Below are 17,466 nucleotides of genomic sequence, written 5' to 3' on the forward strand. Positions count from 1 at the left end.
CTTTCTACTTCATTCCCACTAGCCATACATCTTGTATTCCTTTGGCTTCAGTGACCTACAAATCTGACTTTCTCCTTAGCTTTCTCTCGTTCTTTCACTCAATCTGCTTTCTTCTTCCATACAGTCTATTTGGGCAATTAGACCTTAGCCTGTGCTCTATTCTCTCTATAGTCCATCCTTTGAATAGCCCAAGCATTTCTACAACTATCTCTGCACCTGACTCTCATATCTGGGTTAAAAATTCCAGGTTATCCTTAGCTTTCCAGCCCCCAATCTCCAAATGACTACTAAACAATTCCACTTTGGCGGTGAGCGAGGAAAGAGGGTGCAGACATAAAGGTGTGGAGATCACAGGGGAAAAAGAATACTTTCAGCTGTTAACAGCAAAGGAAAGTTTCACAAAGGTGGGAAGTGGCTAGTTCTAGACTAAAGATGGATAATGTACAAAGAGGCTTTAGTAAAAAAGGAAGGTGTACAAGTGAGAAATCACGAGGTTCATTTGAGAAGATGAACAGAACAATGTGACCAGAGAAGAAAATCGATTTAGAAAAAAAAAAACAAAAAACAAAAAAAAAAAAACAAAAAACAAAAAGTAAGACAAAAATGAAAAGGTAGACTGAGGCCAAGAAGTGGGTGGTCCTGACAACCTGGCGGAAGTTTGGACAAATTCTACAGAAAATGGGAAGCTTTTAGGTTTTCAGCAGGAAACTTTATATAGCTGAAGGAAGTTTAATCTGACAGACTTTTGTACAAAGGACTAGAAAGAGAGACTCTAGACTAAGAAGTATTTAAAGTACTAAGCATCTGAACTATAGTGGTGACAGTAAAAATAGAACAGAATAATGTCAGAGTATACTACTATTAAACAAAATTACAGGAAAAAATTTAGTCAAGAAGAAAGTTATTACCAAATAAGGAATATAATGAAAATAACAGTTTCTTTATTGTGCAAAAAAGCACATGACCTATGAATTTGTTTATACATACTTCAATTTACTTTTTCTTTCAATTTTTCTTGCATCATTATGTATTTTTTTCTTCCTTAAAAATCATCGCACTGTTTATCATATTGGAAGAACTAAAAGGAATATAAATTAATTTTAACACTTTATTTGGATCCCAAATATTAATGAAAATATCCACATTTGTGATAATTAACTTTGACCATTTACAAAATCTCCCCAAATACTAGTGTGATCATTAAAAGTTTCAGTAGTAAATACTCTATACCACCACTGGCTTCCTGTTTGACAAACTTCAATCACATTTTCAGTGTTTGCTGATTATACTAGAAGATGGGTTGCAGTGTAGGGAAATAAGAAGAAACTCTTCACCCAGTGTTTTTATCATAGGGTTAGTTATAGAGCATAGTGGCAATACTCATTTATATACTGTTTTCATTTTTTGCGGGGTATTGTGAATGTGTGTGTGTGTGTGTGTGTGTGTGTATTTCCTATTATGGATAGATTTCACCCAAAATCAATGTTCCTCACAGATTACTTTTAGTGTATAATTTTTAAATATCTGTGATTTAACAACTACAAAAATACACATCCAACATATGTTATGATAGCTGGAACATATCGAAAAGTCCCAATATCACCATAGTAATGTCATTACTACAATTAAAGTTCCCAGGTAGCAGAGTTTCTTAAAGGCACCTAAATGAACCTGCTAGGACTCAAAAAAATCAATTAATAGCTAAATACTTACCACACTCAAATTGACAGGAGTGTTTGCCTTTGGTACTGGGTGGTTATAGAGTGATTTGAGAGTTTCATTCAAATCATTCTCCTAGAGTAAAATTAAAAAGTACAATTTATAAGTGAAATACATACTAAGCAAATATAATTAAAACTACTGGAAAAAATCATGCACTGTGCCTTCTCATATTAGACATGTTTTACACAACTGCTTTCCACAAGAATGTTTCAAATAACTGAAATTTAAATATTTAAATTAATAAATATGGAAAAGATAACCAAATATATTTATCCATAAAGAATACTAGCAATATCTCTAATTAGTATAAATCTGTATTTGGCAAAACTTCATTATTATAAAATATACTGATGCTATCTATAGAGGAAATCATTTAAATCATTAAATCCAAGCAAAATGGGATTGAATAAAAATGGCAATATAATTTTTTATCAGATTACTGAATGCTTCAATTTTCCATTTTAATTTTAAAATCTTAAACCTAATTTTTAAGGAATAGATACAATTTAGCATGATCACTGTACTAAAATACAATGTACAGGTTACTCTAAATAGGTCTTTTCTGAACAGCTACCAGTCAGTCACTACTTGACTCACAATAAATGGGATTAAAAATATATATATATGACACATCCACCCTATAGGATGTATACAATAACAATGCACTTTGATATGCACATTTGCTTTTTCTGCATTATACATATAAACCCAGGAATACATATATGAAGGTAGTTTTTATATACATGCTTTTTATTCTCTCTTAAAATGTGTACGTGGGGGCAATATACCAAAGGAAATGGCAATTATTCAAAATAGGTAATAATTAATTTTAAGGAATTTGGATATGAGACACATAACTTCACACAATTTATCATATAACTACCAAAACTTAATAATTCTGATTTCTGTGTTTGTAAAGTGTGCATACAAAACTGCCTATTAGAATTCTCTTTAGAATGACTTTAAGAGAAGAGACTATAGAATTTATCTCGTTACCATTTAAACAATGAAATATATCCACAAAATATTCTGGATAATATTAATCCCTGTCTAAACAAAATTCCTATGGCTAATGAAGTTTTTTTTAAAGTCTAGCTTTCAAAATTACTTTAAACTTGCCTGATGTTGATCAGGTAAGGGTAACTTCAATTATAAAATCTAAATATCAACCTACAAAGCCTGTGGCATTGGGTTAAAAAGAAAAAGAAAAAATACAACAGTTATAGATTTACTTCTGCTTTACTTCTGTGAACCTACAATGTATTTTCCTCTATTAAGGAATACAAATACAGTCTCTCCTATTCCCTCTTCTCAGAACATTAAAATTATATGAATTTGTTCACAGTATTTTCTTTTATATATTCCAGTTTTACCAAAGGTCTCATAAAGAAGGACATATTATAGGTACATAAGTATCAATTTAACAGTAAGAGTTTCTAAAAGTAAATTACTCAGTTGGTTAAGCGTCCAACTTTGGCTCAGGTCATGATGTCACAGTTTTGGGGTTCGAGCCCCACATCGGGCTCTGTGCTGACAGCTCGGAGCCTGGAGCCTGCCTCGGATTCTGTGTCTCCCTCTCTCTCTGCCCCCCCCCCATTCACACATTCTCTCTCTCTCAAATAAATAAATGTTAAAAAAAAAGTTGTAGGAGCAATGAATCATGGGAATCTACCCCCAAAACCAAGAGCAAATCATGTACACTGTATGTTAGCCAACTTGAATAAATGATACTAAAAAAAAAAAGTTGTAGAGAATGGAGATTCTACTTTCTTTTTATGTTTATTTATTTATTTTGAGAAAGAGTGAGTGAGTGAGTGTGTGTGTGGGGGGGGGAGGGTTGGGATTGAGAATCCCAAGAGACTCCGACCCCTATAAGGGGCTCAAACTCACTGAAGGTGAGATCATGACCTGAACTGAAATCAAGAGTCAGAGACTTGAGCCACCCAGGTGCCCATGGAGATTCTACTCTTAAAGAACTTGTACACAGATTCATCTGCCTCAGGACCAAGCATAAAAGTAGCAGTATAAAGAGCACCTAGACATACATGAAGGAGATTCATTTGCTAATCTTAAAGCATCTGCCAGAGGGGGAGGAGCGTATTCAAACTCTCTGCTGGGATGGAGGTGCTGGTGGGTGTCATTTTTGCATTTTCCCTCTATCTTTCTCGTGCTGGTGGGCACCTCCTGCCCTTCCCCATCCTTGAAGCCCCACCAGAGCCAGTGGGAAAGCACAGCCTACATAGAGGATGCCCCTTGAGCACCTGGCCAGGAAGAATTGTGTTTCTGGGCACCACAGGTCTGAAACCATAGAAGAGATGGTTCTTGGCAGGCTACCACCCCCAGGGCACTGTATACACAGCAGAAGGAAACACACTCCCAGTCTTCCTATCTACTTATCCCAGCGCTTCAACTGAGGGCACACTCCAGGATTACCACACATCTACAGGCTATGGGACTCTCAGTGAACATAGACCAGGGGACATCATCTTTGCAATCTCCCTTGGACTTGCTGCAGCTCACTGATACCGCACAGAAAGGAGTCCACACACTTGTGTGAAACACTTTTTGCCACTTGTCGCCAAGGGTACACCACCAGATTGACGGCCCTGGAGACAAGCAGGCTTTCTGACTGTTGTCCCTCAAAATTATATATTTACATACCTTTAAAGCTGCTGCCTGAGGGTCTAGCTTCCAATCAGCCTGAAACTAGGAGCTATTAGATCTCTCCCTCTTGAATATTCAGAGAATGTGGCACTATCTCAACAACTAGGACGTATCAATACTACATCAGGCTGCTTAGACAATCACAAAGGTTCTAGAGACAACCAAGAGCTAGGGCAAGGTTAAATGATAAGGTTCATCTACACAAGGTCACTCTTTCTAGCATGAGAGAGATAGCTGTTAAACCTAATGCTATATGATACAAACTAACATAGAAAGCTGAACAAAATGAGGAGAAAAGAATATACTCCAAATGAAAGAACAAGATAAAACATCAGAAAGAAACTGACAAGAAATGGCAATGAGTAATTTACCTGATAAAGACTTCAAAGTAATGGTCATAAAGACGCTCACTGAAATTGGGAGAAGAATGCATGAACACAGCAAGAACTTTAACAAGATGGAAACAAGAAAGTGCCAAATAGAAATCACAGATACAATAACTGAACTGAAAAATGCCCTGGTGGGGTTCAACAGCAGATGAAATCAGTGATCTAGAAGACAGGGCAGTAGAACTCACCTAAACAAATCAGCAAAAAGAAAAACTAATTTTAAAAAGTAAAGATAGCTGTACATTACAAGACCAGGACTTACAAGACCTGTGGACAATATCAAGCAGAATAACATCCACATTAAAGGAGTTCCAGAAAGACAAAAGGGGGCAGAAAACTTATTTGAAAAAATATAGCTGAAAATGTCCCTAACCTGCAAAAGAAAACAGATATTCCAGATCCAGGAAGCCCAGAGACTTCCAAACAAGATGAACCTAAAGAGATATAAACATAATTAAAACATCAAGAGTTAGAGATTCTTAAAAGCAGCAAGAGAAAAACAACTTGTTGCAAAGGAACCCCCACAACGCTATTAGCAGATTTCTCAGCAGAAACTCTGCAGGCCAAAGGGGATGGCATGATACATTCAAAGTGCTGCGGAAAAGCAAAAACAAAAACAAAAACTTGCAACCAAAAATACTTTACCTTGCAAGTTTATCATTCAAAATTGAAGGAGAGATAAAGAGCTTTCCACACAAACAAAAGCTAAAGGAATTCATCAGCACTCAACGGCCCTATAAGAAATGTTGAAGAGATTTCTTTAAGTTGAATAGAAAGGGTAATAACTAATAAGAAAAAATATGAATAAAAATCTGATTGGTAAATTAAATACACAGTAAAAGTAGTAGTTAAATACTTCTAAAGCTAGTATGAAGGTTAAAAGGCAAAAGTAGTAGAAATACAAAATAAAAAGATTTAAACTTGATATGAAAAATATAAAACATATTTTTATGGGGAGAGGGTAAAAATGCATTCAAACTTAAGTTGCTGTCAACTTAGACTATGATGTATATAAGCTGTTATATGTAAGCCTCATGGTAACTGCAAAGCAAAACCCTATAGTAGATTCACAAAAGAAAATGAGAAAGGAATCAAAGCATGCAGCTATATAAATCCATCAAACCAAAAAGGAAGAAAGCAAGAGAAGATAGAAAAAGAAAAGAACCATAAGAGAGCCATAAAATAATTCAATAAAATGGCAACAAGTTCATAAGTATATATAATTAAATGTAAATGCACTAAATTATCCACTCAAGAGATATAAAGTGGCTAAATAATTTAAAAAACAAACTAGCCCATCTATGTGATGCCTACAAGAGACTCACATCATATGTAAGAACATACACGGACTGGACTAGAAGTGAAGGAATAGAAAAAGATATGTCATGCAAAGGAAACCAAGAGAAAGTGTGGTAGCTATACTTATGTCAAACAAAATAGACTCTTAAACAAAGAATCTAATAAAAGATAAAGATGGGCATTATGCAGTGACAAAGGGGTCAATCCAGCAAGAAGATATAACATTTGTAAAGGGAGAAATTGATAGCAATACAATAATAGCAGGAGATGTTAATACTCCAGTTACCTCAAAGAATAGATCATCCAAGCAGGAAGATGGACTATATATGTATATATAAAGAACATTCCATCCCAACACAGCAGAATATACATTCTTTTCAAATGTACATGAAACAATCTCCAGGATACATCGTATGTTAAGCTATAAAACAAGTCTCAATAAATTCAAGAAAATGGAAATTGTATCGAACATATTTTCCAACCACAATTGTAAGAAGCTAGATATCAATTATAAGAAGAAAACTGGAAAAATCACAAATATGTGGAGATTAAACAACATGCTACTGAACAACTAATGGCTCAACAATCAAACAAAGAATAAAAAAATACCTTAAGACAAATGAAAATACAACACACCAAAATTTATAGGATACAGCAAAATAGTTCTAAAATTTATAGTGATGTAGGCCTACTTCAAGAAACATGAAAAACATCAAGTACAAAATCTAAAAAAAAAAAAAAAAACCTAAAAAAAAAACCTAGAACAAATGAAGACCCAGTTTAGTAAAAGGAAGGAAATAATAAAGATCAGAGCACAAATAAATGAAATAGGGGCTAAAATGGCAAAGGAAAAGATCAAAGAATTGATTCTTTAAAAATAGAAACAAATTTGACAAACCTTTAGCTAGACTCACAAGGAAAAAAAAGAGAGTTCTCAAATAAAATCAGATATCAAAGAAGATAAAACTGATAACAAAGAAATATACAAATGATTACAAGAGACTACTATAAATAATTATATGCCAACAAATTTTACAACTTAGAAGAGATGGACAAATTCCTAGAAAGTTACAATCTTCCAAGACTGAATCATGAAGAAATAGAAAATCTAAATAGACTGATTACTAGTAAGCAGACTGAATCAGTAATCAAAAAATTCTCAACGAACATAAGTCCAAGACCAGATGGTTGCACTTGTGAATTCCTCGAAACACTCAAAGAGGATTTAATATCAATCCTCCTCAAACTCTTCCAAGTAACTGAAAAGGAGGGAATGCTCCCAAACTCGTTTTATAAGATCAACATTACCCTGATGCTAAAACCAGTCAAAAACAACACAAAAAAAGAAAATTACAAGGCAACATCCTTGATAAACAGAAATGCAAAAATCTTCAATGAAACATAAGCAAGTAAAATTCAACAGTACATTAAAGGGACTATCCACCATAATCAAGTGGGATTTATTCTATGGATGCAAGGATGATTTAACATCTGCAAATCAAGCAATGTGATAGACCACATTAACAAAATGAAGGATAAAAATCATGTGATCATCTCAACAGATAGACAAAAGCCATTTGACAAAATTCAACACCCATTTGTGACAAAAACTTTCAACAAAAGGGGTATAGACACAATGTACCTCAATATAATGGAGGCCATATATGACAAACCCACAAGTAACATCATACTCAACAGTGAAAAGCTGAAAGCTTTTCCTTCAAGGTCAGGAACAAACAGGAATGCCCACTTTCACCAGTTTTATTCAACTAAGTATTCAAAGTCCTAGCTAGAGCAACAAGGCAGAAAAAGAAATAAAAGACATCTAATCTGGAAAAAGTAAAACTGTAACTACTTATAGGTGACATGATTTGATATATACATACATACATACATACATACATAAAAAACGCTAAAGATGCCACCACAAAAGCTCTTAGAAGTGATAAACAAGTTCAGTAAAGTTGCAGGATACAAAATCAATATACAAAAATCTGTTGTGTTTCTATACTAACAATTAACTATCAGAAAGAGAAATCAGGAAACAATCCCATATACAACTGCATCAAAAGAATAAAATACCTAGGAATAAATTTAATCAAGGAGGTGTAAGATCTATACATTAAAAACTATAAGGCACTGATGAAAGAAACTGAAAAGGACACAAATGAATAGTCTGGTCTTGTGGATTGAAAGAACACTATTAAAATGTCCATTTTACCCCCAAGCAATCTAAAGAGTCAATATAATCTCTATCCAAATTCTAATGGCATTTTTCACAGAATTAGACAAACAATCCTAAAATTTGTATGGAACACAAAGATCCCAAATAGCCAAAGGAATCTTGAGAAAAAACAACGCAGCTAAAGGCATCATGCCCCCAGATTTCAAACTATATTACCAAGATATAGTAATCAAAACAGTATGCTACTGGCCAAAAACTAGACACAAAAATCAGGGGAACATAACAGAGAGCCCACACATACATAGTCAACTAATTTATGACAAAGAAGGCAAGAATATGATAAAGGACAATCTCTTCAATAGATGGTGTTGGCAAAAGTGGACAGTCATATGCAAAAGAATGAAACTAGACCACTATCTTATACCATACACAAAAATTAATTCACAATTGGTTAAAGACTTGAATGTAAGAGCAGAAACTATAAAACCCCTAGAAGAAAACAAACACGGTAAGCTCTTTGACATTGGTTTTGACGATATTTTTTCAGATCTGACTCCAAAGTCAGTGGCAATGAAAGAAGGAAGGAAGGAAGGAAGGAAGGAAGGAAGGAAGGAAGGAAGGAAAGAAGGAAGGAAGGAAGAAAATAAATGAGACTACATCAAACTTAGAAGCACAGTGAAGGAAACTGTCAACCAAATAAAAAGGCAATATACTGAATAGAAGATATTTGCAAATCATGTATCCAATAAAGATTTATATCCAGAATATATAAAGAACTCATACAACTCAATAACAAAAAAAATAAGCAATGATTTTAAAAATGGGCAGAAGATCTGAATAGACATTTTTCCAAAGAATACATACACATGGCCAACAGGTACATGAAAAGATGCTCAACATCACCAATCATCAGGGAAATGCAAATAAAAGGCACAATGAGTTATCACCTCACACCTGTCATAACAGTTATTGCAAAAAGGACAAGAAATAACAAGCATAGGTAAGGATGTGGAGAAAAGGGAACCCTTGTGCACTACTGATAGAAATGTAAACTGGTGCAACCACTATGGAAAACAGTTTGGAGGTTCCTCAAAAAATTAAAAATAGAACTGTGATCCAGCAACTCCATCTCTGGGTATTTATCTGAAGAACACAAGAACACTAATTTGAAAAGATATATGCACTCCTATGTTCATTGCAGTATTATTTACAATAGCCAAGATATGGAAACAACTTAAGTGTCCATCAGTGGATAAATGGATAAAGAGGCACACACACACACACATACACACACACACACGCACACGCGCACGCGCGCACACACTCTCACACGATGGAATACTATTCAGCCATAAAAAATAACAAAATCTCTCCATTTGTGACAACATAAATGGACCTTGAGGGCACTTATGCTAAGTGAAATTAATCTGACAGTGAAAGACAGATACCATATGATTTGACATATTCAGAATCTAAGAAACAAAGCAAAGAGACAAAAAAATAAAACTCAGATACAGAGAACAAATTCAATTGATGGTTGCTAGAGGGGAAAGTGTTGGTGGGATGGGTGAAATGGGTGAAGAGAATAATAGATACAAACTCCCACTTACAAAATAAATAAGTCAAGGGCATATAATGTATAGCATGGTAATCATAATCAATAATATTGTACTGCAAATCTGAAAGATGCTAATAAAGTAAATCTTAAAGTTCCCATCACAGACACACACACACACACATCTATAACTCAGTGTAGTAACAGATGGTACTTAGAGTTATTGTGATGCTATTTCACAATGTACATAAACGTAAACTCATTATGTACACCTGAAATAAAAGGTTGTGTGTAAATGATATTCCAGTAAAACAAAAACAAAACAGAAAATAGCAAGTGTTGGGAGAATGTAGGAAAATTAGAACCTTGTGCATTGCTGGTGGGAATGTAAAATGGTAACACCATGTGAAAAGTGTTTTCACGGTCCTTCAAAAATTAAACATAGGATAACCATATTATTCAGCCATTCTACTTCTGGGTATATATTCAAAGGAACTGAATACAGCAACTCACACAGATATTTGTATACTCATGTTCCTAAGAGCACTGTTCACAAGAGCCAGAAGGTGGAAGCAACCCAAGTGTTCATCTCCAGATGAACAGATCAACAAAATGTGGTGTGTACATATAATGAAATATTATTCAGCCACAAAAAGGCAAGAAATTCTGACACATGCTACAATATGGATGAACCTAGAAAATATGCTGAGTCCAGTAAGCCAGTCGCAGAAGAAAAAATACTGTATGATTCTACTTGCATGAGGTACACACTCAAATTCATGCAGACAGAAAATACAGTGATTGCTGCCAGGGACTCAGGGGCAGAGAAAGAAAGTTATTGTTCAATGGGGCAGAGTTTCAGTTTGGGAAGACAGAAAAGTTCTAGAGATGATGATGCTGATGGCTGCACAGAATAATGTGAATGTGCTTAATGACACAGAACTGTACACTTAAAGATGGCTAAAATGGTAAACTTTATGTTATGTATATTTAACCACATTTAAAAAAAAGTAAGGAAAAAACATAGCTTACCAGTTCCTTAGCCAAGTAATCTGCCAGAGTATTTAGAAGCTTGTAATATACTTCAAACCATGGCAGGTAACTGTAATAAAAAAAAAAAACTTTAAAAATGTATATGGATGTATCATCTAGAATCAAGAAAAGAGAGATGACAAACATTAAATCTGCATTATTTCAAACAGCTTAGTCTTGGTGGGCAGAAAAAAACTATACGCATGTTCTCCTTACTGGTAGCAGTAAAATTCTACCTGTTATCTATTACTAGTCTGTATAAAATAATAACCCAAAGTACTATTATAAAAGTTATTCATTACACACTTCTATTTTAACTCTGCAGTAAAATTATTTAATCCTATAGCATGGTATGCATGGTAAGAGTGTGTCAAAAGTACTCATAGGATGAAACTTAACCACTGTAATAAAACATAATGCAAAAGAAAACTAATTTTCAAAAGCCTTCAAAACATACAATCATTTCTTAATGATTACTGAAGTGAATACATAATACAATAGGATTATGTACTTACTTAATCAATTACTTTGAAACTGATGTTCAATTAGGATGGTAAATTTCAAAATAACAGCAATACAAATAACAGGAAGCCTATTTTAAAAATTGTAAAAAAGCTTTTAGTTATTACAACCAATCCCTCAGAATACAAGCAATTATCAGTAAATACTATGAAAAATTATATGCCAACAAACTGGACAACCTGGAAGAAATGGACAAATTCCTAAACACCCACACTTTGACTTTTGGAAGTCAAAACTCAAACAGGAGGAAATAGAAAGCTTGAACAGACCCATAACCAGCGAAGAAATTGAATCAGTTATCAAAAATCTCCCAACTAATAAGAGTCCAGGACCAGATGGCTTCCCTGGGGAGTTCTACCAGACATTTAAAGCAGAGATAATACCTATCCTTCTCAAGCTATTCCAAAAAATAGAAAGGGAAGGAAAACTTCCAGACTCATTCTATGAAGCAAATATTACTTTGATTCCTAAACCAGACAGAGACCCAATAAAAAAGGAGAACTACAGGCCAATATCCCTGATGAATATGGATGCAAAAATTCTCAATAAGATACTAGCAAATCGAATTCAACAGTTTATAAAAAGAAGTATTCACCATGATCAAGTGGGATTCATTCCTGGGATGCAGGGCTGGTTCAACATTCGCAAATCAATCAACGTGATACATCACATTAAAAAAAAAAAAGAGAAGAACCATATGATCCTGTCAATCGATGCAGAAAAGGCCTTCGACAAAATCCAGCACCCTTTCTTAATAAAAACCCTTGAGAAAGTCGGGATAGAAGGAACATACTTAAAGATCATAAAAGCCATTTATGAAAAGCCCACAGCTAACATCATCCTCAACGGGGAAAAACTGAGAGCTTTTTCCCTGAGATCAGGAACACGACAAGGATGCCCACTCTCACCGCTGCTGTTTAACATAGTGCTGGAAGTTCTAGCATCAGCAATCAGACAACAAAAGGAAATCCAAGGCATCAAAATTGGCAAAGATGAAGTCAAGCTTTCGCTTTTTGCAGATGACATGATATTATACATGGAAAATCCGATAGACTCCACCAAAAGTCTGCTAGAACTGATACATGAATTCAGCAAAGTTGCAGGATACAAAATCAATGTACAGAAATCAGTTGCATTCTTATACACTAATAATGAAGCAACAGAAAGACAAATAAAGAAACTGATCCCATTCACAACTGCACCAAGAACCATAAAATACCTAGGAATAAATCTAACCAAAGATGTGCAAGATCTGTATGCTGAAAACTATAGAAAGCTTATAAAGTAAACTGAAGAAGATATAAAGAAATTGAAAAACATTCCAGGCTCATGGATTGGAAGAATAAATATTGTTAAAAGGTCAATACTACCCAAAGCTATCTACACATTCAATGCAATCCCAATCAAAATTGCACCAGCATTCTTCTCAAAGCTAGAACAAGCAATCCTAAAATTCATATGGAACCACAAAAGGCTCCAAACAGCCAAAGTAATTTTGAAGAAGAAGACGAAAGCAGGAGGCATCACAATCCCAGACTTTAACCTCCACTACAAAGCTGTAATCATCAAGACAGCATGGTATTGGCACAAAAACAGACACATAGACCAATGGAATAGAATAGAAACCCCAGAACTAGACCCACAAAAGTATGGCCAACTCATCTTTGACAAAGCAGGAAAGAATATTCAATGGAAAAAAGACAGTCTCTTTAACAAATGGTGCTGGGAGAACTGGACAGCAACATGCAGAAGGTTGAAACTAGACCACTTTCTCACACCATTCACAAAAATAAACTCAAAATGGATAATGGACCTGAATGTGAGACACGAAACCATCAAAACACTACAGGAGAAAGCAGGAAAAGACCTCTCTGACCTAAGCCACAGCAATTTCTTACTCGACACATCCCCAAAGGCAAGGGAATTAAAAGCAAAAACGAACTATTGGGATTTCATGAAGATAAAAACTTCCGCACAGCAAAGGAAACAATCAACAAAATTAAAAGGCAACCAATGGAATGGGAAAAGATATTTGCAAATGACATATCGGACAAAGGGCTAGTATCCAAAATGTATAAAGAGCTCACCAAACTCCATACCCAAAAAACAAATAATCCAGTGAAGAAATGGGCAGAAAACATGAATAGACACTTCTCTAAAGAAGACATCCGGATGGCCAACAGGCACATGAAAAGATGTGCTCAACATCGCTCCTCATCAGGGAAATACAAATCAAAACCACACTCAGATATCACCTCACGCCAGTCAGAGTGGCCAAAATGAACAGATCAGGAGACTATAGATGCTGGAGAGGATGTGGAGAAACGGGAACCCTCTTGCACTGTTGGTGGGAATGCAAATTGGTGCAGCCGCTCTGGAAAACAGTGTGGAGGTTCCTCAAAAAATTAAAAATAGACCTACCCTATGACCCAGCAGTAGCACTGATAGGCATTTGCCCAAGGGATACAGGAGTACTGATGCATAGGGGCACTTGTACCCCAATGTTTATAGCAGCACTCTCAACAATAGCCAAATTGTGGAAAGAGCCTAAATGTCCATCAACTGATGAATGGATAAAGAAATTGTGGTTTATATACACAATGGAGTACTACGTGGCAATGAGAAAGAATGAAATATGGCCCTTTGTAGCAAGGTGGATGGAACTGGAGAGTGTGATGCTAAGTGAAATAAGCCATACAGAGAAAGACAGATACCATATGTGTTCACTCTTATGTGGATCCTGAGAAACTTAACAGAAACCCATGGCAGAGGGGAAGGAAAAAAAAAAGAGGTTAGAGTGGGAGAGAGCCAAAGTATAAGAGACTCTTAAAAACTGAGAACAAACTGAGGGTTGATGGGGGGTGGGAGGGAGGGGAGGGTAGGTGATGGGTATTGAAGAGGGCATCTTTTGGGATGAGCACTGGGTGTTGTATGAAAACCAATTTGACAATAAATTTCATATATTAAAAAAAATAAAAAAATAAAAAATAAAAAACAAAATTTAACTTAAAAAAAAGCTTTTAGATACCAAAAACACATATAATCGAAAATTCATTTTAATTCATTTTACTAGATACAACTATAATTAATTTTTATGAAAGCAAAATATACTAAGTCCAAAATTCAGTTGTGCACAAAAAAGTCTGCACTTATTAACAAATTAAGACACTAGTAGATATAAAATCTATTCAAAGCTCTATTTATTAAAATGTATGCTTTTCACATAGAAGAATAGTAAACCACAAAACACCAGTACAGTTAAGTATCAATTAACAAATATTCTTTTTTTTTCAAAGAATTACTACAATAGACTACTTTCTAAGATAAACAGTGTGATGCTCTTACTACATAATTGTATCCTGACAAGAGTTGTGTGTGTGTGTGTATACATTCACACACACACACACACACACACACACACACACTATATATTATATAAAACAAATTTAAAATTTAAAAATCAATGAACAAGGCTTAGAAAAACAACTTTCTATCTGTATTTTTCATATAATGTCTGATTCATTAATGGCTATGAAAGATGCTTTTTCATTCAAGAGTAACCAAAGTCATAACAGAAGAACAGTTAAAATAGTATCTTTATTCAGCAGAATTGTTATAGAGTTCTTTAAAATAATGATTGTAAATACTAACTAATAATATAAAATATGCCTATATTTTAAAATATCTACCAACTTATAGTTAAATCTAGCACATTGAATAAATACATTTATCTCTGTGCCCTTTGGAAATGGCACTAAAATGATGAGTAAATGAGTAAAAAGGGTATAAATTAATGAGGACAAGAGAAATGGAGAAAAAAGTAACAGACAGCAACACAGGTGAATGGTTTTGTGAAGACAAAAAGGAAATGAAGAATAACTGACTTAGCAAAAGAAAGAACACCAAAATCTAGGTGCCAACAGAAGGGAAAATGACCAGTAGCTAGTATATTTGCACACTTCCCCCCATTCCAGGATCCTGAAACACTGATCCAGGAATCTTTCAAAGAAAAAAACAAAAACAAAGACAAAAAAACCTCAGAGGTCCTATTTTCTTGGAATGAAACCCACCACTGCATGGACAAAGTTTTCTAATGCAGTTTAGTGCCTCTATCTTAAATATAAATTAACAGTCCGACCACCAGACATTTGAGGAAATACAGACATCAATACAAACATAAAAGGAATTCTAAGTAAACACAGACAATACAAACAACAGATGAGAACTCTAAAAAGTTATCACTGATATTCTTAGGAGCTGAATAAAGAACAGAATGCTCTTAGAATGAAATCTAAAAAAGAAGTGAAGAAAATTTTTTAAAAAACAGAAAAAACTCTTAGATGTTCAAAATATGAAATCTGAAGTACTTAAAATCAATAGAAAGGTTAGAAAGTAAATCAAGAATATCTCTTAGCAACTAGAATGAAGAGATAATAGGAGAGTAAACATTAAAATATCAGGGCACCAATCATGTGCCTGACTCAATCATGTAGTTGACTAACAGTAGTTCCAAAAAGAAAGAAAAAAGGGAAAACAGCAATAAAAATTTCTTTTTTAAAAGTTAACTGGAAAAACTCCTAGATATGAGTGTTCAGAATGAGAAAGCCACTGAGTGAACTGTAAAATCAATGAGCCAAACCAGAATATCACAGTGAAAAATTCCACAACGGGGGACAGAAAGCACCTAAGAATTTCCAAAAAGACAAAACACGTAACATACAAAGGAATTAAATTCAAAATGCCACTGAGCCTCTCAAACAGGCAATTCCAGAAAGTAAGAAGATAATGCCTTCAAAATGCAAGGCAGCTTTCTTCAGAAATGGCGGGGACATCATGGAGTCCTCCCCACCCCACCCCATGTGCTTGCATTCCCAGGGACTTTCTCTCCTAGGATCTGGAATTTACTCTGACACAGGTCAGAGAGCCAATGAGGAGGGAGCAGGTGGCAAGGCCCAGGGTCTGTGCCACCTGGCGGGGTTGGGGGGGGGGGTGTGTCTATCTCCCTGACTATAGTTCTCTGCCCAGAGAAACTACCAATCACAGGCGGGGCTAGACTGATAACATTTTCAGTCATGCTCCGACTCAGAAATTTACCTCCTTTGCACTATTTTTGGGAGACTACCAAAGGATGGCTTTAACAAACTGAGACAGTGAAGCAAAAAGGAGGAACACCAGGATATAGGAGACAAAAAATCTAATCCCACTAAGAACAGTTAAATAGAAGAATAAACTACAAAGGCCTAAAGAACAACCAGTCTATAGCCTTCGGGAAACCTGAAAATCAGAAGTTAGTATAGGTATTCTCAACTTTCTTATTTAAATTATTCAACTCTTTAACTCTAGTGCTCAGATGGCTATTCTACTGTATCTCTCACAAAAGAAAGAAAAAGATTACTAACACTATTTTTAAATTATCAGCTCAATACCATGCAAATTACCACATCATGTTTTCTACACTCTTTATACCTCAAATGAAATAATTTTCATGGAGAATGTCCTTCCACAGCTCCTTGGATACAAGTGCCATTTCTTTCATTTGCAAGCATTTCATATTCATATTTCAACTTTTAATGGCCTGAAGAAAGTGTCACCTCAGGAAAATTTCAATATGTCATGTAGTTCAGATCTGTATGTTCACATAAGATGAGACCTAATCTATTCAAGGAGCATGCTGTTCTGTTTCTATCTTGCTCTCAAGAATTTTTAGATAAAGCAAAATTTATTGATTTTAGATGGTTGCATGTCTACCTGTTAATCCTTATATTGTCATTTCCACCTTACTTAAATAATGTGAAACCATTTTAACCCGAATTCTTCTTTCTTGGTCCATTATAAAAATAAAAATTATAATAAATATATCATAAGTTATTACAAAATAAGATAACCTTTTTCTAGACAAAATACATTAACGCTCTTTTCATCTTGCATGCTTTTCTTTTTTTTTTTATTTTAATTCCAGTTAGTTAACATAGAGCATTCTATTAGTTTCAGGTATACAATATAGTTAAGTCACCAGTTCATACATCACCCTGTGCTCATCACAAGTGCACTCCTTAATCCCCATCACTTATTCAACCCATCACCACCCCACCCTCCCC

The 17,466-nt window shown here is 34.8% G+C and overlaps 1 protein-coding gene across 2 annotated transcripts in view; it reads right to left on the minus strand.

Annotated features, from left to right (window-relative positions):
• Nucleotides 1-17,466, minus strand: part of DENND1B (DENN domain containing 1B) — a 261,965-nt gene that overhangs the window by 129,457 nt on the left and 115,042 nt on the right. For both annotated transcript variants that reach the window (XM_043567911.1, XM_043567912.1), the window contains exons 6-7: nt 10,847-10,916; nt 1,714-1,794 (exon numbers count right to left, since the gene is read on the minus strand). In XM_043567911.1, coding sequence (XP_043423846.1) covers nt 1,714-1,794; nt 10,847-10,916 — 151 coding nt within the window. The remainder of the gene's footprint in view (nt 1-1,713; nt 1,795-10,846; nt 10,917-17,466) is intronic.

The sequence above is a fragment of the Prionailurus bengalensis genome, chromosome E4 (assembly GCF_016509475.1).
Source record: "Prionailurus bengalensis isolate Pbe53 chromosome E4, Fcat_Pben_1.1_paternal_pri, whole genome shotgun sequence".
Classification (NCBI taxonomy): Eukaryota; Metazoa; Chordata; class Mammalia; order Carnivora; family Felidae; genus Prionailurus; species Prionailurus bengalensis.